Below are 21,210 nucleotides of genomic sequence, written 5' to 3' on the forward strand. Positions count from 1 at the left end.
CATGTAATCTACAACATTGCTCTATGTCACATGCACTCTGCACTCAGTGCATGGTGACAAGATGGCTCATCATCAGAAGTGCAGCAGTTGTACAGTTTTAGAACCCAATAGGATGATAATTGTCGTACGCCGTGACCCCATTGTACATCCTCAGTCCAGGATAAGTCAGGCACGAGCTACGTAGGTCATTCCTCAGCCTTAGTGGGTCAGTCAGTCAGTCAAGTCCCTTAACCCACTTGGAGAGAATCATTCATGCATGTAGAGTCAGTAGAAGCCTTAGGGTTTGCATCAGAAAGCACTCTGCATCTTGCATAATATGCATACATATGCCTGTGCATCATTTAGAACATCCCCAAAGCCTTAGGGAATTTACTGGGATTTATCTGGTATTTTTCCCATATTTATTAGTATTTATTTATCATTATTTGCATTATTGGGCATTTATAAATATTAACTTTATTAAATGACCAACCTCCATTTAGTATAAATAGGCTTGCCTAGAGCCTCTTTTGCTCATTCAGTCTTCATTGTGCTAAGAGCTCTCCTCTCTCTTGCTTTCAGCCCAAGACTAATCCAACCCTAGAGCCCATAAGCTTGCTTCTCCAGCCCTTGAGAAACCCTAGCTTCATTCAGCCCTAGGTGCTTGCATTCAGCCCTGAATTCAGCACTCAGTTCAGGCCCAGATTCAGCATACCCTTCACCTTCAGTTCAACGCCAGTTTGCAGCCTGTATTCACCTGCGTTTTCTGATCCAGCAGCAGCAGTGCTGCGTTTCTGTCCCAGCCGTACAGCAGCAGCTCCTGCAGTCCCTGATTCACATGCGTTTCAGTCCACAGCATCCTCCTCACCTCAGCGTTTCTGTCCACAGCAGATACCAGCCCTGAAGCAACAGTCTACAGCAGTTTCCAGCCCTGAAACTGTTGTTTGCATCAGTGTCCAGCCTTCTATGCATCATCAACACATTCAGCAGTCATCTGGTGAAGGTAACACAGCATTCATATGTGTTTTCAGCATTCTAACAGTGTGTAGAACAGTCCACCTTCTTCTTCTTTGAGCCTCAGGTGTGCAGCCCTTCCTCATGCCCTTGGGAAGAGTGCATAGGCTCGAGATCAAGTCATTGAGGTGTTTCTACAGCAGTGTACAGATCAGCCGCTCTCCGATCCTCCGAGATCTTGCGTTCGGCTTATCTACAGTCCAAAGTCATTCTCTCTAAAGTAATAAAGCAAATACTATCTCGTTATCGGGATAGGGGGCCCTTCAGTGGGTAATTCGGGACCCAATCTGGTGTACAGTTCTCATATCTCTCTCTCTCATCTCTTTAAAGTTTGAAGTAATGAAATGGATTGCTAAACTCACGAAACTCAGGATACAGAAGACGGTGTGAGCATATTGTGTGACAGGATCAACCAATACAAAGACTTCCGCTGCATATCACATTGGTATCAGATTCAGATAGTCCACACACACCGTATCCTAGCGTGGGGGCATCCTCGGATGGTTAGATTGCGTTCCGGCACGACCACCGACTTCAGCATCATGTCTACAGGAGAGAGTACTCATCAGCCAGAAGACGTCTCCCCCGAAGGAGACCTTGTTCTTCCGCCTACAGAGCAGACACCATAGCTCTTCTTAGAGCTCAGAACCAACTACTCATGGAGCGTCTCCAACTCTTGGAGGCAGCAGCAGCACGTCCTTCTACACCTCCAGCAGCACCCGACTACATCTCCCTCTTCTTTCAGATGGAACAACAAAGGAGAGAGGACGAGGCCCGAAGGAGAAGAGAAAAAGAAGAGAGACGGGACTATGAGGAAGCCCAACGCAGGATCGACGAAGACCGGCGTCAGGCTGAACTTGCCGCTCTCGGGAACACCAACGTGAGCTTGATCGAGAACGTATGTTACTCGAACACCAATGGGAAAAGGAGGCCATACACTTGAGGTATCAGCAGCTCTCCTTAGTCTCCCCAGTCATAGGTGTCACCAGCCAGCATCCCGCAGCAGCATCAACCACCATCATTCGCAGTCAACCGAATTTCAGCAAGTATGATGGTAAGTGTGATCATTCTTTAGTTAATCAGTTTATTCATCAGTTTAATGCTCATTTTCCATTAGCTAAGATCACAGACCCACAAGACAAAGTCCACTTAGCGGCTCCCCATCTCACTGGTGAGGCAGTCACTTGGTGGCAGCATTGGTCTAGTATTCATACTGACCAGGCCACAGGTGTCACAGCCTTTGACTGGGACATCTTTGTCCATGACCTGAAGACCAGATTTCTCCCGCCCCAGTACATGACCGGTCTGAAAGATGAGTTCTATGGACTCAGACAGAATGGTTCCCCAGTGCTTCAGTTTTCCGGTAAGGTTATTACTTTAGCACAGCAGTTAGGGCTATCTGAGCAGGCCAAGATGGAGCAATTCATTCGTGGATTGGACTCCAACATTCGGTTCACAATTCGTAACTTTGAACCAAGTACATATGACCGGGCTCTGACTCTCGCTCAGAATGAAGAAATGAAGATGAACGGAGGCAAGCCCAAGCAGTCATCTTAGTCCAGTACCAAACCCCAACAGGGGAAGGGTAATTCGTCTTCTAAAGACACTAAGACAGACAACAGTCCTAGCTCTAGTTCAGGGGGTAAGGAATCCAAGCCTAAGAAGACCCCTGAGAAAAAGGCTCAAGCAGGCATCACTGGAGGCTATCTTCCTCCAGAGGAGCAAAGACAGTATCAGTCAGAAAACAGATGTTTTTTCTGTCATACCATTGGGCATGGTAAGAAGGATTGTCCAAAAAGACAAGCAGAGCAAGCCTCCAAAGAGCCTTCTGCCACAGTTGCCGCAGTATCCCCCGCTCCTCCAGACCTACCTACTACCACCAATGCGGTTCAGATCTTACCTTCTATGCATTCCATGCCATCCGTGGTACTTGATGCTAAGCAGGAGGGTGAGGCAACAACCACACAGAAAAGCCTGATCCGAGCTTATGGCTCTGCCAAGGGCCGACAGTTCATAATCCTTTTTGACATGGGCAGTTCTGAGGACGCCATCTCTCCCCAGTTGGCTACCAACATGAGCTGTACCTTAGTGCCCTATCATTTGGAGGTAGACGGGTTTACACCTGGTCTCCGCACCCACATCTCTCAGAAGGCACAACAGTTTTCTTTTCAAGTTCAAAAGGCCTCATTCCAGCGAGATTTCATTGTCTCTCCTCTTTTGGGGTGTGACATGATCTTAGGAATCCAGTGGTTTCGTCAGTATGAACCTATTCCCAATTGGGGGCAGGACACCTTTATCTATCATCTCTAAAGGTTTTCTTGAGCCTGTCATGATTCGGGGGGATAGGAGCATTCTTGGCATTCCTATGATTTCTCATCTCCAGGCCCGACGAGCTATATGCAAGGGAGCAGAAGGAGCATTAATTTATGCTCAGACAGCTTCTATCTCATCAATAACCGCTGTCTCATCATCTTCAGTCCCTCAGTTAGCAGATCTCCTTTCTCATTCAGACATTTTTAAGGATGATCTTCTACCCAGTATCCCACAGTTAGCAGAACCTCCTAGCAAGTTTCCCTCTTGTCTTTCCAAGACTTTCAAGGGCAAGCTAGAACAGCAATCAGTTCTCAAACATTTGAAACATGTTCCTTATGGACACATTTTCACAGTCACCACAGACCACCAAGCACTTAAGTGGCTCCCGACGATACCAAGTGCCCAGTGGAGTGCTCAGCACACTAGACAGGGTCAGCTCTTCCACCAGGTTGGAGGAATGATCAAGTACATCCCTGGTCAACATAACCCAAGCAGATGTTCTTAGTAGAAAGACCAGCATCCCGACCAGTCAGGAGTCTACCATTCTCAACATCTCTGGAAAAGACTTAGAAGATCAGTATGTCGATTCCGTAGAGTTTGGTACTCAACCCAGTTTGGCCCTCAATTTTGAGCCTGGCCATCATTCAGTTCACAGACAGGCATGTAAGTTTAGACGAGATATCCACTTCAAGGAAGGGGATTGGGTCTCTCAGTGCATCATGAAACAAAGATTGAAACAAGTGGACAAACATTGTCCCAAGCTTTCATTCCGTAGTTTTGGCCCTTTTCCAATAGTTAAGAAGATAAGTGATGTCTCAATGAAGTTAAAGTTGCCTGCCAGTTGGACAATGCATGATGTTTTCCATGTTTCTTGGCTAAAACCATATGTTGGTCCAGAAGTGTTTGATGTTTCAGATGAACAGCAGCCAGACGTGGTAGACAAGGCAGAAGTTATTGAGCCTGAGCAGATCCTTCTCACGAAGCCGTATGGCTCGACGAGGAGTTCTTCCAGGAGTACCCCCAGTTATTGGCGGACTACTTGGAAGCCATGAACCTGCCGCCAAGCTAATCAGGAGGGAATGTCACATGCACTCTGCACTCAGTGCATGGTGACAAGATGGCTCATCATCAGAAGTGCAGCAGTTGTACAGTTTTAGAACCCAATAGGATGATAATTGTCGTACGCCGTGACCCCATTGTACATCCTCAGTCCAGGATAAGTCAGGCACGAGCTATGTAGGTCATTCCTCAGCCTTAGTGGGTCAGTCAGTCAGTCAAGTCCCTTAACCCACTTGGAGAGAATCATTCATGCATGTAGAGTCAGTAGAAGCCTTAGGGTTTGCATCAGAAAGCACTCTGCATCTGGCATAATATGCATACATATGCCTGTGCATCATTTAGAACATCCCCAAAGCCTTAGGGAATTTACTGGGATTTATCTGGTATTTTTCCCATATTTATTAGTATTTATTTATCATTATTTGCATTATTGGGCATTTATAAATATTAACTTTATTAAATGACCAACCTCCATTTAGTATAAATAGGCTTGCCTAGAGCCTCTTTTGCTCATTCAGTCTTCATTGTGCTAAGAGCTCTCCTCTCTCTTGCTTTCAGCCCAAGACTAATCCAACCCTAGAGCCCATAAGCTTGCTTCTCCAGCCCTTGAGAAACCCTAGCTTCATTCAACCCTAGGTGCTTGCATTCAGCCCTGAATTCAGCACTCAGTTCAGGCCCAGATTCAGCATACCCTTCACCTTCAGTTCAACGCCAGTTTGCAGCCTGTATTCACCTGCGTTTTCTGATCCAGCAGCAGCAGTGCTGCGTTTCTGTCCCAGCCGTACAGCAGCAGCTCCTGCAGTCCCTGATTCACATGCGTTTCAGTCCACAGCATCCTCCTCACCTCAGCGTTTCTGTCCACAGCAGATACCAGCCCTGAAGCAACAGTCTACAGCAGTTTCCAGCCCTGAAACTGTTGTTTGCATCAGTGTCCAGCCTTCTATGCATCATCAACACATTCAGCAGTCATCTGGTGAAGGTAACACAGCATTCATATGTGTTTTCAGCATTCTAACAGTGTGTAGAACAGTCCACCTTCTTCTTCTTTGAGCCTCAGGTGTGCAGCCCTTCCTCATGCCCTTGGGAAGAGTGCATAGGCTCGAGATCAAGTCATTGAGGTGTTTCTACAGCAGTGTACAGATCAGCCGCTCTCCGATCCTCCGAGATCTTGCGTTCGGCTTATCTACAGTCCAAAGTCATTCTCTCTAAAGTAATAAAGCAAATACTATCTCGTTATCGGGATAGGGGGCCCTTCAGTGGGTAATTCGGGACCCAATCTGGTGTACAGTTCTCATATCTCTCTCTCTCATCTCTTTAAAGTTTGAAGTAATGAAATGGATTGCTAAACTCACGAAACTCAGGATACAGAAGACGGTGTGAGCATATTGTGTGACAGGATCAACCAATACAAAGACTTCCGCTGCATATCACACTCTATATGCCTCTCCTTAAAACACTCACGATTGTACTTCTTTGTGTGTGGATTTTTGTGCTTGGCTGCAACATCTCTCCAACAACTCATGATCTCACAAGATCTAAGCTACACATAATCCATAGAGAGATGCAACTAGGACTTCCGCAAAATCCATACACGAATTGTAATGATGTGTCGGGAACTACCACCGCAGTGGGGTTCTATGTCAACTCTGGAGAGTGGTGCGGGGTAGCTCCTAGTACAAGAAGATTGCCTTGAGCTTCAAGGGTTTATAGGTGTAGGTAGGGTAGCAAATGTGAAGAATGAGAGTGTGAGAGTAAATTTCATCAAACTTGTATTGAGAATACAACTTTAGTAGGCTAAGTCTCAAATTCTAGAAAACCTTAAACTTACCCCATATTAAATCATAGGGTGACATGTGGCAACCATGCAATGATGCACATAATTTTTTTTGTACCATAAGCTAGAGATATACCTTAGCGTAACTAACGTTAAATATTAGATTTGACCCCTGCCCAAATCAAACCATATTCTGTCCCTCATCTTGCCTAAGAGGTGGCTGATGCTGAGATCCATGTCCATGTGGCACTCATAGATGTGATGCACATGACATCCCCTCTTGCTAAACTTGGAGCATTGGGGCACATGATGCACCTTTGGTCCATGCTTCTTTGCTCCTTTGGTCTTGTCCACTGGTAGGCTTTGGCTCTGCTCCCAACACACGGGCTTGGTTACCAATAGAAACGCTACTGGAGTGACAACCATGGGAATTGTTGAATCACTTGTAGTCTCATCCTCGTCCTCTATGGATTGAGAGAGACTCTTCGGAATATCCTCGGGAACTAACAAGCTTACCTCCTCCTTCAAATGGGATTCGGAGAGATCCACCTCCTTAGGATTGTTGGGTTGATCTTGTCCTCCTCCAAATGGGATTTGGAGAGATCCACCTCCTCGAGAATGTGCTAGCTTTTGGAAGCTGGCTTTGACAATTGCATTTTGGGCAATGGTTGAAGGTGAGAGCCTACTAGGGTTAGGGTTTGTGTGCAGGCCTATGGAGCCTCAAAGATGAAGGCCATTGCTAAGGGAAGCAATCAATAATGAGAATGAGAGAGAGAGAGATGTGATAAGCTCAAGAGACCCGATATCCACGAATCAATGATGATTTGATTTATGAAAAATATGAAGTACAAGCACACTTCTCAATGATAATCAAGCAAGCAACTTTTCTCATATTTTGTCTCACACGTTGATAGTCGTGTTTTTATTAATCTTCTCTTTCTCTGTTTATTGTTAAACACCAAAGCTTACATTCAAGCCTCCATAGCTGAACCATTGTTCTAATATGGTATCAGAGCGAGGTTCTCTTTCCTTCTCTCTGTTGCCCGCCTTCTTCCTATGCTGTCCACCATTCTTCTCATGCTGCCCACTTCTCCTTACCGAGCTTAGCCTAGGCTAAGCCTAAGCTCAATCAGACTACACAGCAACTGCCACCCATCAGAGGAGCCCACAGCAGCAAGGCACATCCACAAAGTGGCTCTTAGGAGCCCGCACATCAGAAGTAAACAGCAGCAACAAAAACGCACACATCAGCAAAAAGAGAAGCAGATAAAACTGTAAAGTAACCACAAGGAAAAGTCAAAAGAGCATCCACCTCAGCATAAATCAAGGAGCTGATTTAGGGGAAAAGGTGGAGAGATTCATGGAGGAATCTTCTCACACCTAATCAGCATCACACGAGTCGTATTAGCATCTTGTACTTGCCTATTTAATGGCACACTTCTCAATGATAATCAAGAAAGCAAGTTTTCTCATCTTTTGTCTCACACATTGATAGTCGTGTTTTTATTCATCTTCTCTTTCTCTGTTCATTGTTAAACACCAAAGCCATGTTTGCATTCAAGCCTCCATAGCTGAATCGCTTCCCTACTACATGATTTCAAAGACTTTTCCTAGTTTCAAACCAGTTTTATTGAGTAGACATGGGGGGTTGCCATTGCCATTTTGTCCCCATTCCTGTTCCTTGTAACTATGGTAAGGGGCTTGAGTATATTTTGGTCCTGTGAAGTAATGCTATACCATGTGGTCTAGATGATATCAGTATAAATCATGCTTGCTATTAGAACATTTTGCTGATGTCTGCTCTTTGTTTGGCTTTTGAAGAATTGATAGGTGGATGTCTCATCATTAATGCTATTATACGTTTAGAAAGTAACATGTTTTTACCTGTTGGAACTTTGCTAGGTGGAAGTCTCGTTTCTAATGCAGCTATTTCAAAAGGTGGTGAGACAAGAGCTTGCAGGTTTTATGAAGTAAGTACTGGAAGTTCCATTCTTTAAATGCTTAAAATATTTTGGGGTCTTTTTGGGAACAATTTTTATTTCTTCGTGTGATTACATGACCGATGTGAGAGGCATCGCCTGCCAAGCGCATTGTATTTGAACATATGTTTATCCTTCTCTTTGTATTTTATTTTGTGTGTGTTTCTGCATTTGTTGTTAAAAGCAGCAGGAATTGAGCAAAAGGAACAATCCATTGGCATTGTTTAGTTGTACAATGCCAAGCCTGGTTCCTTCAGTACGTTAAGCCTTGCGCATTGTAGAAAAACATGGTGTATGATAAGTTAGGTTACAAGCATAGTGGAACCGTATGTCACGTACAGTATGTATGGTACATGGCTGGCATGAGTATGTGAATGGTCTGAGTATGGAAAATATTGAACAAATCTGGTATGTGTGGTACATTGCCTTAGGGGCTGCCTGGTTAGTTTAAACGGGTGGCTGGACAGTGCATCAAGCACATGGGCAGGTAGGCAGGCCAGTCAAACCAGCCGGACCAGCCCACAACCAGCATAAGGCTGCTGACCAGCACCCGGCATGTTTAATCAAGGGGATTATTTGCCTATAAATAGGCTGCCTCAGCGCATATTGTTACTAGCTGTGACTTCCCAAGATTTTCCTGTGTGGAATTGCAATACAAAGCTTTGCAAGATGGGGGATTTTCTTGATAACTCATCTTACATGGTTCATGTTGTGCTTGCTTGTTGCAAGGGGTAATGAACTTGTGCACACGAATTGACTAGACATTGCCTGAATCGTATGCATGTGAAATGTCGGCGGGTTTTGTTGACACTTGAAAATCCCAAGGATGGGCATGGTCTAATGGTCAAATCTGTGCACTCATAAATGTTTAAATGGGTTTTTCCAATCCTATTTTTATTATTACATGTTGTCAGTTTGTAATGTGTAGGCATCAAAAGTTGGGGAAAATAGTATCTGGACCAGATTTTGGTGGTTGACCAGGTCAAACCCCAGTCAGGCGGGTGATATGCATGTTTTTTTTTTTTTGGGGGGGGGGGGCGTTGGTTACCACCCACGTTGACGGAAAAACCCACGCAAGGTAGTCGACCAGCCTAGAAGGAGAACCACTTGCATACAAGGAGTCATCTTGTTGTGCTTACCTCTCTTTTTGTGTGACCCAGCTTGAGGAGATCTTGGAGAGGCACAGAGCCACCTTCCACGCCTAGCAGATGTGCAGAGCCTTATATAGGCTAATCCCCTGCTCAATATCCTTGATGGCCCCCTCCCCCCTACCTAAGGGTTAGCTCCATAGGTTGTATGATGATGATGGTCCCACTTTGTATCATATGTCTTGGATTTGACATTGCCAGCTCATAGCTCTAGTCTTTGTTTTCTTTTGTACCATGATGAGATTACATGGACACTATTGTATCACTTTTGGTTTCATAGTCCCTAGGCAAGGGGAGACCCATAACCTGAAGAGGAACACCTGTCCCAGAAAAAACCCCAAACCAAGAATGATGATGACCTTCCAAGAAAGATCCAGTAATCCAGTGGTTGAGAATGGTTGCATCAATCTGTGCAATCCTCCGGCTAGAGCCTCTCAAATGCTGCGTGAAATCCAATCTCTGCACCGCGGTGAGGCTCTGAAGCCTCTTCCAAGCCAGCACTGTGGGGCATAGGGCCTCCCAGGCAGCCCAAAGAATATGCATAGCTGCCCCAAGAGGCCTACCATGCACATCTAAGATCAAATCATTCCACAGAATGGGTTGCCAGTTAGCTTCCTCCACTGAACGTGGGCGGATGTGTACCAAAAAACTCCTCAGGCAGTCCCAGGCCTGTAGGAGGGACCTAACCAAGGGGGATGAAGGGGAGCGGTGAACTGCATCCGAAAAAATAAAGCATGAGCTAAGAGTCCAGCCACCTCCGCGAACAGGGACACACAGCAAAGCCTTACATTGCACCTCAGGGTCAATGATATTTAATCCCCCTTCCTGCTTAGGCTTGATAATGGTTTTCCAAGCAAAAATAAAGCGTGAGCTAAGAGTCCAGCCACCTCCGCGAACAGGGGCACACAACAAAGCCTTACATTGCACCTCAGGGTCAATGATATTTAATCCCCCTTCGTGCTTAGGCTTGATAATGGTTTCCCAAGCAACTCTGGCCTTGGTGTGTGCATTTCCATCGAGCCCTGACCAAAGAAAGTTCCAAATAAGGCGACGAAGCTGGCCAATGCAGCCCTTATGAAAAATCCAGCACGAAGCGATAAACCAAGCCATGGCTAGCAAAACTTGGTTAACCACCAAAGCTCTAGAGGCCAAGCCGAGCTTCCTCCTACTCTAGTGTTGAAGTTTGCTTTTAATGCTTAAGAGCACTGGAGCAAACTTTTGTGCAGGGGAGATGTCAATGCCCACCTAACAACCAAGGTATCTAGCAGAGCATCCTCTCTCAATCCAAGTAAAACCAACATCTATACCCCAATCTGCAAGAAGAGAATCATTGATCCAAAAACCAACTGACTTATGCCAATTGATAGTAGCTCCTGCTGCCAAACAAAAGGCCTCCAAGGCTGTCCGGAAAGCACATAAACAAGCATGTGAAGCCTCAAGGAACAACGCCGTATCATCTGCTAACTCAGAGTCCAAAAACTCTTCCTCCGTGCATAAAGGCAGCATGAGATCCACAACAGCAGGGGCAGCCCGAAGAAACCTGCTCATAGCCTCAGCTACAATGAGGTACAGTAAAGGGGCGAGGGGACAGCCCTGCCTCACTAAACAGGAAATCTGAAAACGCTCGCCGCGCCCCCCACAAGCTAAAACAGTGCTATGAGCCTCCCTATATAGGCACGACACCCCTCTGATCCAGTTTTGGGAAAACCCCATGTGTGCCATAGTGCCCTCCAAAAAATCCCAATCCACTATGTCATAAGCTTTTTCAAAATCAAGCAAAAGAATGGCAAGAGGTTGCTGACTAGACTTTGCCCACTCAACAGCTTCCCAGAAAGAAAAGATGTTATCAAATATACTCCTTCCTTGGAGGAACCCATTCTGTGTATCATAGATAGTCCTTTGGAGAATCGGCTGCAACTTTATACTCAAGGCTTTAGCTAAGATTTTATATGCAGATCCAAGGAGGAAGATGGGCCTCCATTGCTTGATGTCAGTCTTGTCCCCACTCTTGGGGATAAGGTGAATCAGCCCTCCGTGAGGTATGGCGGCATCATACCCGACAACCACATTTCCTGAAGGGCAACAATGATAGCATCTCCAATATGATCCCAAAAAAGAATAAAGAAGGCGGGAGAAAGACCATCATCCCTTGGGCATGAACCGTTGGAAAGAGCATGCAGTGCGTGAAGGAATTCATCCTTCAAGAAAGGGGCATCCAGGGAAGAACACATAGCATCAGTAATGAGCCTGGGCATGCACTCCCAAACTTTCTGTCGTGCCACATCTCTCTGAGGAGAGGGCACCTCTGCAGTCAACAAAGACCGATAAAAATCTGAAGCAATACCCCTGACCTTATCAGGCTCAATCTGAACCTCACCTCGTGAATCCTACAAGTACCTCACAGAATCCCTGCTATGGGAAGGCCTGTGTGCTGAGAAAAACTCTTTGTTGCATCTGCCACCCATCTGAGTCCAAAAAGCCTCGTTTGCATGAAACGCGAACTTAGCCCTCCTGTCCATGGCCAACTGCAACTCTACTCTAGCTGTGGTCAAGAGGTCTGTAATCCAAGACGCATGTGGATGCTTTTCATGTTCCCTTTGAAGAGTAGCAATCGTACGCCTAATAGCTCTCTCCTTGTCCAAAGCCTCCTCCTTCTTGGACAAGGCAATGCTAGGATAATGATGGCTGGTCCTCTCAAGAGCCAGTGCAATATTATGACGAGGATCAGGACTGTCACAAGATCTCCATGTCTCTTTGATCTCAAGGGAGATGTCAGCATGTAGATAAAGAGAGTTAGGGATGGCCCTGAACATTCCATGAGCCGATTCTCATGGAAGAGAAGAGGGTTTGACCCCCAATCTAAGAAGACGATGGGCAGCCTGAGGACGCCTCTCATAATGCTGGAGGACGGGATAATCGTGAAAGAGTGCACAGAGCGGAAGCAGAGTGGCACTAGAATGTGCTGAACAAAGAGTGCAAGAGAGAGAGAGATATGGAGCAAACTATGCTGAATATACTGAACCAAAGCAGTCCCAAGCAAGAGACAGTGATAGTCTCATAAGTGAGGGAGCAAATAAGTACAAGACTCTATGAAAAATGAGAGGCCAGCACCCACTATTTATAGTGGGGAAGAGCTGGCCGACTGGAGCATAGAAACAGGCCGACTGGAGCTGTTGGACATGGCTCCCTAGAAAAATGCCAGAATGGCTAGGAAAAATCCCAGAAAAATACTAAAAAAGGGGTGGCCAGCCCACAAGCAAGGGCCATGCAAAAGGGGACCAAATGGGCACCATACAGAGCAGAAACTGGGGATGAAAGTGCTAACACCCCCTCTCAGCACCAGATGCTGAACAAACTCCGAGAATCCGAAGATGAGGAGCCAAGGAAGCCTGAGAAACCGGCTTGGTGAACAAATCTGCAGCATTCTCTGCGGAAGGACAATACTCCAAATGCAAATCTCCAGCAAGAACCCGTTCACGAACATAGTGATACTGAATCTCAATGTGTTTCGTACGAGCATGAAACACAGGGTTCTTGGCGATGGCGATGCAACTCTGATTGTCACACCAAAGAAGAGTAGATCCGGTAGGAGGACAGCCAAGCTCCTCCAATAATCTCCGCAACCATATCGCCTCACATGCAGCATAACAAACTGCACGGTACTCCGCCTCGGTAGAGGAAAGCGCCACAGTAGGCTGCTTTGTACTGCTCCAAGAAATGGCTCCAGACCCAAGTGAAAAAACACAACCAGTGGTCGAACGCCGTGTATCTGGATCTCCAGCCCAGTCTGAGTCAGACCATCCAACAAGAGTGCGACCTTGGCCATAAAAGATGCCAAAATCCAGAGTGCCACGTAAGTACCGAAGAACTCTGAGAGCACACCGCCAATGCTGCTGACGGGGTTTGGATGAGAAGGAACTCAATAAACTGACTGCGAAGCATATGTCCAATCGGGAGTAGGTCAACCATACCAAACAACCGACGAGAACCCGATATTGTCCCTGATCAGTCCCTGGAGAAGCATCAAGTGAAGAAAGCTTCTCACCAATATCCAAAGGAGAAGATACTGGTTTGCACCCAGTCATCTGAAATCTGTCAAGAATCTCCCGAGTGTACTTCTGCTGAGAGAAGAAAATGCCCTTCGTGGTCTGCCAAATCTCAAAGCCAAGAAAATAGTGCAAGAGGCCCAGATCCGTCATCTCAAACTCTGTCTCCAAAGCATCCATAACAGAACGGATCCGCACAGAATAAGAACCTGTAAAGATGAGGTCATCAACATAGACCACAATGATGACAATCAACCCCCTCTCAAGGAGGATATAAAGGTTCGAATCTGCATGAGAACGGCGCAGGCCGAGCTTCTGAAAGAACTCATCAATCCGCTGGTACCAAGCCCGCGGAGCCTGCTTTAGACCATATAAAGCCTTCTTCAGCCGGTACACATGATCCTGTTTGCCCGGAACAACAAATCCTGGCGGCTGATCAACATAAACCTCCTGTGTAAGCTCTCCATTCAAGAAAGCCGACTTGACGTCCATCTGGAAAACAGGCCATCTATGATGTCCTGCAAGTGCAAGAACGGTGCGAATGGTAGTCATCCGGGCCGTTGGAGCGAAAGTCTCATCCAAGTCGACACCAGGGCGCTGAGCATAACCCTTGGCAACCAACCTCGCCTTGTGCTTGTCCAAGCTGCCATCAGCTCGGAACTTTGATTTGAAAATCCAACGCACACCAATCACCTTACGCTGCAGAGGCCGAGGCACCAAAGTCCAAGTGCCATTCCGTTCGATAGCATCCAGTTCTGTCTGCATAGCATGACGCCAAGACTCATGTGAAAGAGCCTCGTCTACAGAAGTGGGATCAGAAGGACCATTAATGATTGTAGACATAAGAGCATAATTAACAAACATGTTGCCCTCATGAATTTGTTTCCCTGTAACTCTGGAAGAACGCCGAAGAGAACCAGGCGGAGGAGCAGAAGGAAGCTCACGTAACCCAGAGTCACGAACTGTCTGATAATACCAACCAGGTACAGATCTGCTCGAACTCGCCGGAGGAGGAGCAGGGTCATCATCATCTGACTGAGAATCCTCAGCTGGAGGTGTAACAGTAACAGCGGGAGCAGGAGGAGGAGTAGGAGGAGAAGGAGGTGCAGGAAGAAGAAGCTCACCACCCCCCTCTGAAGATGTAGGAGTCTCGTCGAACACCACATCACGGCTCACAACAACTTTACCGGCTTGAGGATCATAAAGACGATATGCCTTGGACACAATGCTGTATCCGAGAAAAGTCATGCGCTGAGACTTCGAGTCCAACTTGGAGCGGTGCTCCTTAGGCACATGAACATACGCCGTACATCCAAATATCCGGAAATGAACAACGGAGGGCTTCTCACCATGGAAAGCCTCATATGGAGTTTTGTCGGGAAGAGCAGCAGTAGGAGACCTATTCTGAATGTAGACAGCAGTGGAAGCCGCCTCAGCCCAGAAACGTCGAGGTAATGAAGAATGCTCAAGCATAGCACGGGCCATCTCCATAATGGTCCTATTCTTCCTCTCGGCAACTCCATTCTGAGATGGAGTATATGCTGTAGTAAGCTGTCTCCGAATGCCATGTGTCTTGCAATATTGCCGAAACTCCTGGGATGTAAACTCACCCCCTCCATCGGTCCTGAGAGCCTTGACCGAGTGACCGGTCTCTTTTTCCACCTCGGCTTTCCAATCACATAAGTGATGAAAAGTCTCATCCTTGGTCTTCAGAAAGAAAACCCAAGTATATCTGGTAAAATCATCCACCATCACGAGCATGTACAACGCCTTACTCAAAGACGCGGTACTCATAGGACCACATAAGTCTGCATGAATGAGAGCAAGTGATGTCGAAGATCGGTGTGTCGCCTCCTTCGGAAAGGCGGCTCGGTGCTGCTTCCCCTGTAAACAAGAGGAACAAGGAGAAGACGGAGCCTTGATGGTTGGTAATCCATCAACCAACCCATCCTTCGAAGCTCGCTGCAGAAGCTGATAGCTCAAATGGCCAAACCGAGCATGCCAAAGAGCAGAAGAAGCACCAGAAGAAAGCAGAGCGGTCAGTTTGTAGAGACCACTATCTTGGACTCCCTGAGCCAAGATGCTACCAGTCGCTTTATCACGAATGGTAATCTCATAACGAGAAAAGATCACCTCCGCACCCTGAGCTGTAAGAGCACTCACTGACAAAAGGTTAAAAGCCAAATCTGGAATATACAGAACGTCAGAGAAGTACCTCTTGTCCTCTTCAGAACGGAAGATGGGGATAGTGCCATGACCATGCACTGGCACAAAAGAAGAATCACCCAGAGTGATCTCGCCTGATCTGGCAGTGAAGTCCTCGAACCAATCTCGATGGGGTGTCATATGAGCAGTAGCACCGCTATCAACAATCCAAGACCGTGACTGAGAAGTCACAAGAGCAAGTATACGCCGAGTACCTGCTAAGAGAAGAATTCCATCATCCTTCTTGGGTTGAGACACCGCCGTTGAGGAAGAGTTCTTTGCTGCTTCATCACGCTTCTTCTTGTGACATTGGGGTGACTTGTGACCCTTCTTGCCACAATAATGACATTCAATGTCCTTATTCTTTGAAGATTTGTTGTCTTTATCCTTATCGGAATCCTTGGAGTTCTTGTCAGAACCCCCTTTACCTTTCTTTTGTTGAGACTTCCCTTTATCTCGTGCTGCCAAAGCTCCATCAGGGCCACCGGAGGTGCCAGTCCGCTCCTCAAAGCGAGACTCTATCTGCATAATGGAGGGGAGAACTTCCTCCCAAGTAACTGGAACAGGACGAGGAGAAGAAACCAGAGACTGAAAGTATGCATCAAACCTCTCTGGAAGTTTGGAGAGCAGCCGAATAGCCATATCCTCTGTGGAGATGTCCTTGCCACAAACAGCAAGCTCGTCCCGGAGATCTTTCATCTTTGAGATGAAAGCAGATAACGATGGAAACGCAGAAACTAAGTTCATAAGTTGCTTTTCCAATGCCAAAATCCGACCCGGAGACTTAATCTCATAGAGATCTGCAAAAGCCTTCCAAACTTCATGTGCAGCATCTGCTGTACGCACATGAGAGAGAACAGCATCCTGACAGTTCAATATCAGGAAGGAGAAAACACGTCGATCATTCGACTGCCAAATATCAATCTGTGCCTGAGTCACACCACCGGAAGCAAGGGTGGGAGGGGTGGCATTGGCTGGTGTAACAAGCCAATCCCAGAGATCCACGCCACGCAGGGCCGATTTCACCTTCACCTTCCATAGGGTGTAGTTGGAACCATCCAACTTGGCAGACTCAGCAAACATATGAAGAGAAGTGGGAGCAGCCATCACAAGAGCTTGGGCTCAATCTCAAGAAATGCACAATCTCTGAAGAAAAGGTGTCCTCCACAGGTACCAAGAGTGCCACCAAAGCCTGCAACACCACAAGCCCCCTCTGCAAAGGGAAAGGACCACTGGAGAGGAAAACGCAGCAATGAACAAGTGCTGTCCTGTAGAAAACAGGCCGCCTGCAGTCCAATCTCCAAGTGGGCAATGAAACGCTGATCTCCAAGAGCCAGACGGCTGAATCGGTGAAGCCAATCTGAAAAAAAACTGACCAGCAGAGTGCTGTCCAGAAAACGCAGCAGCAAAAAGCTATGGATCTGGAAGAAAACGCAGAGGAGAAGGTGCTGAAAACAGGGCTGAATCTGGGGCAGCAGAAAGGTTGCTAAACCTAGAGCGATGATACCATGAAAGAGTGCACAGAGCGGAAGCAGAGTGGCACTAGAATGTGCTGAACAGAGAGTGCAAGAGAGAGAGAGATATGGAGCAAACTATGCTGAATATACTGAACCAAAGCAGTCCCAAGCAAGAGACAGTGATAGTCTCATAAGTGAGGGAGCAAATAAGTACAAGACTCTATGAAAAATGAGAGGCCAGCACCCACTATTTATAGTGGGGAAGAGCTGGCCGACTGGAGCATAGAAACAGGCCGACTGGAGCTGTTGGACATGGCTCCCTAGAAAAATGCCAGAATGGCTAGGAAAAATCCCAGAAAAATACTAAAAAAGGGGTGGCCAGCCCACAAGCAAGGGCCATGCAAAAGGGGACCAAATGGGCACCATACAGAGCAGAAACTGGGGATGAAAGTGCTAACAAATCCACGGGTCAAAGTCCACTGACATGCCCTTATCCGAGGCCCTGCACAGTGCCTGCATATGTACGAGAAACCTGTTCGCCCTGCGGGGCATCAAGGGCAATGGCATCATGCTGAAAATCCTGCAATACATGATCCCCACTGCGCTGAACATCCTGCATATCGCCCCCTCCAAGTAGAGAGGACTCAACAAAACCATCCTGATCTGAGATATCATCTCTCTGCAAAGATGCATCAGCTGACACATCCCTCTGACCAAAAACATCATCTATCTGTACATGATCCGAGGAAGCCTTCCCATCAATCGCACCAGGGGGTGGGCATGAGAGACAGCTTGCCACACCTAGCAGACTGAAGGAACCAAGGGAGGTGGCGCCTGAGAAGCACACTTGCGAGGCCTCCTACGACCCCGAGCCTGAGGGCAATCTCGAGCAAAGTGATCCTATTGGTGACAAACCTGGCATTGATCAGGTTTACCTACAATCTCCATACGTTGCTTCAAAGGGCCACAAAAACATAGTCCTCAAAGAGCTCAATGTCACGGGCAAGAACCATGACCCTGGGAACAGCATCCGCCGAGGCAGTGACCACCTGGGCAGAAGATGTCGGAAAGGCGTGGAGGGGGGGCACTTGAAGAACCAGCCCAAAGGCAGACCCGATGGCCTCTAACATAGGCCAATATGCACGAGGAAGACTTGGGAATCTGAGAGTAATCGGGAAACGGTTCCGGTCTTCCTCAACAGGGTCAAAACAGCTGGAGTAGGGAAGAAAGAATATCTTCCTCGGGCCCAATGGCAAAGGGCTGCCCTTCAAAACCTCTAAGGCTGTGTCCTCAGAATCAAAATCCACTTGGAAGAAACCTCTTCCAAGCAACCTGACATCTCGAAAGTGTGAGGCGAGGTCGGAGGGCAGAGCCGCCAGGACCAAAAACCGAGCCTAGAGACGGGAAGGGTGAGATCCAAAGATTCTGGCAATGAGGGTTGTTTTGGTGTCTTTCTCGATTTCGGCATAGAGGACCGAGAGCTCGGCTTCGGAGAAAACAATGGTTCGCCCGGCTGAGGGAGATTGATTAGCCATGATGCTAATCGAAGAAAAAGGCCAATTTGAACCCGGATGAGGAGCAATCCGAACCAAGGGGAAGGGGCAGGCAAGGAGGCAGAGGAAAGGAAGGGAGGTTGGAAAAGGGGCAAAAACAGAGGGAAGCAAGGGGAAGGGAAGAGGGCTGGACACACAGGCGAAGAAGGGCGGGGGAAGGGCAGCGCAGCAAAGGCTGCGCAGAATGGAGGAGGCAGAGGAAGGAGGGGAGGCGAACAAGGAGAGCAGGAGGGGAAGGGGCGCAGACTGGAGACAGCAGCGGGAGGAAGAGGGGCGGGCAGAAGCAGGGGCGAACAGCGGGGGAGGAAGGAGGGGGGCGGAGGAAGAATGGGGGGCGACACAGTCGACAGAGGCGGGGGTTCAGGGAGCTCACATGTCACTGTCACCAGTTCACTGTGATCATTTGGAGGAGGAGATTCTAACCCGGGAGACTCTCAATGTATCGGTGAAGGCTTCCTAAGAAGGTGGTTTCAATGTCCAACTGATGCACATTCCAACCATGATGTGCTGCCATAGCACACATATGGCTTTAACCATGAGACGTGGGCAATTTGAACTTCATGGAGACATCATTGAACTTCTTCACAGTAAGGAACGGGCCGAAACTTCGGAAAGAGAACTTGGGACAACACTTGCCCACTTGCTCCCGTATCCACTGTGATGGGCTCTGGTGCCTCCCTATCCATCCCTCCTAGTGATGGGAAGTTGAGAGGAGGGCTGTTGGAGCGGGCATGTGTGGTGTCCTGTGTCTCGTGTGACCTCTGTCCACTCAACTTCTGTCTTGACTACTGCAGCCCACCCTCATTCAATCTCCCTTTTGGTCTCCACAATGTCCTCCTGAATCTGCACCTTGGTCTGCAAGTTCAGAGAGGATGGAGGGACTGATTTCTCTCCATTCAGCCTGGCAATCTCTTTCTCCATTCCATCTACCTGTCTAGCATGTTGTTCTTTCATCTTGGCCATCTCCTCTCATATTTCTGCCATCTCCCATTCATGGTGAGCTTCCTAGATAGTTAAAATTTCTTTCAGCAGCCACAGGCAGTCTTTGGTAAGCACACTGCATCCATATCAACCTGGGCATTCATATGAGTGTATGTATGAATCAGAGGAAGGTTTAATGGCTCAGTGGAAAAATTTAGAATGATTTACAAAGGATTCTTGAGTGATGAAAATGGCCTTGAGCAGGGTTGATCTCATATTGTCTTGTTTTGAATAACTAATATCATATCTTTTTATCTCAGTGCATGCTTACTATTACAGAGAACAAAATAAACAAATGGGGTGGGAGCTGAAACCCCCTTTTCCATGGTTCGAGTGTTACGTTTTATGTGTTTTACTTTCACTTTTGAATTTTCCTTTTGATTCTAAAGTATATACGGAAAAATATTTAATAGAACCAAAATGTGTCAAATTGTCAATGCTGTTTTGTGGTGACAGGGAGAATATACAAGTTCACATTATTGGAGATATCAAGCGACTCCCGGAGTCCTTGCAATCATTGATTCAGGAAGTGGAGCAAAGAACTGCCCAAAACAGCGGTTTGAAACTCACAGTTGCAGTCGGTTACAGTGGTCGCTATGACATCATCCAGGCTTGTCAACGAATTGCGGCCAATGTCCAGCAAGGAAAGCTGAAACCTGAGGATATAACAGAGTCTCATGTGGATAAGGAGCTTGGGACAAGCTGGATGGAGGATGCTCAAAACCCTGACTTGTTGATAAGGACAAGTGGGGAGCAAAGGCTCAGCAACTTTTTGCTATGGCAGCTTGCTTACACTGAGTTGTTCTTTATGGATGCATGTTGGCCCGAAGTAGATGAAACCCATTATGCAAATGCCTTGATGTCTTACCAAAGACGCAACCGGCGCTATGGAACACGATCCAATGTTTCAGCTCGCCGTACCCTTGTAGAAGACTAATGTCATTCTTTCCCAATTTTATATAATGAGGACTGCCATCCCAATGTCGAAATATCCTAGCACCTTGTTGACGGTGATAGTAATGCAACGTTATATATAGCTTGTTGAACGAGCCCATGCTTGCATTTAATGGGCAATGTGATGACCACAAACTGTCTCTTGTTAACGCTGACTTCACCTCATTGTAAGTGTAGTCCAAAATGATGCCAACTAGTGAAGGTGTAGGTGGTGGTTATCTCAAAATCCAGCTGTTTGAGAACTCCATCTCCAACAAGGCAGAGCTCTTAATGGAAAACCAAGCAGGACTTATCTGAAGGAAGGTACTTGCTTAGAATGCGAAAAATATTGGGAATGATCCTCACAATAACTTGTATCGGGAAGAAACATATGTGAAAATGCAATTCCCAAGGTGCAAGACAAAAGGTTAGATACGCTGGTTAGTCTGTGCTTTTGGATTTGGGCCAAATTCATGGCATGTTCGTGAAGGGGTTGGGACAACACACACACACACACACACACACCCCCCCCCCCCCCCCCCCCCCCCCCTTCTTAACCGGTGGCAAGGTTGATGTTGTGAGACAGTTTTTGTCATGATTGTCCTTAAGTGTGTGCTAGATGCTCAGAATTTGAGGTTTAGGCCACTTGGTGTTTGCTTATGGGAGGGTGTTGAGAATGTGTGCTCAGCTTAGAACAAGTAAATGCTCAAGGTCTACACACATATGGATCTATTTTTCTCACATGTATGTTCTTTAATGTGATTCCAAA

The 21,210-nt window shown here is 47.0% G+C and overlaps 1 protein-coding gene across 1 annotated transcript in view; it reads left to right on the forward strand.

Annotated features, from left to right (window-relative positions):
- The window catches only part of LOC147618284 (uncharacterized), a 40,534-nt gene extending 19,907 nt beyond the window's left edge, over positions 1 to 20,627 (forward strand). The window contains exons 2-3 of the mRNA XM_086774739.1: positions 8,042 to 8,109; positions 19,965 to 20,627. Of these exons, the coding sequence (XP_086630865.1) occupies positions 8,042 to 8,109; positions 19,965 to 20,445 (549 nt within the window). The 3' untranslated portion in view covers positions 20,446 to 20,627. The remainder of the gene's footprint in view (positions 1 to 8,041; positions 8,110 to 19,964) is intronic.
- The last annotated feature ends 583 nt before the right edge of the window (positions 20,628 to 21,210 follow it).

This window comes from Cibotium barometz, chromosome 35 (genome assembly GCF_041138505.1).
Source record: "Cibotium barometz isolate CiBa-2024 chromosome 35, ASM4113850v1, whole genome shotgun sequence".
Lineage (NCBI taxonomy): Eukaryota > Viridiplantae > Streptophyta > Polypodiopsida > Cyatheales > Cibotiaceae > Cibotium > Cibotium barometz.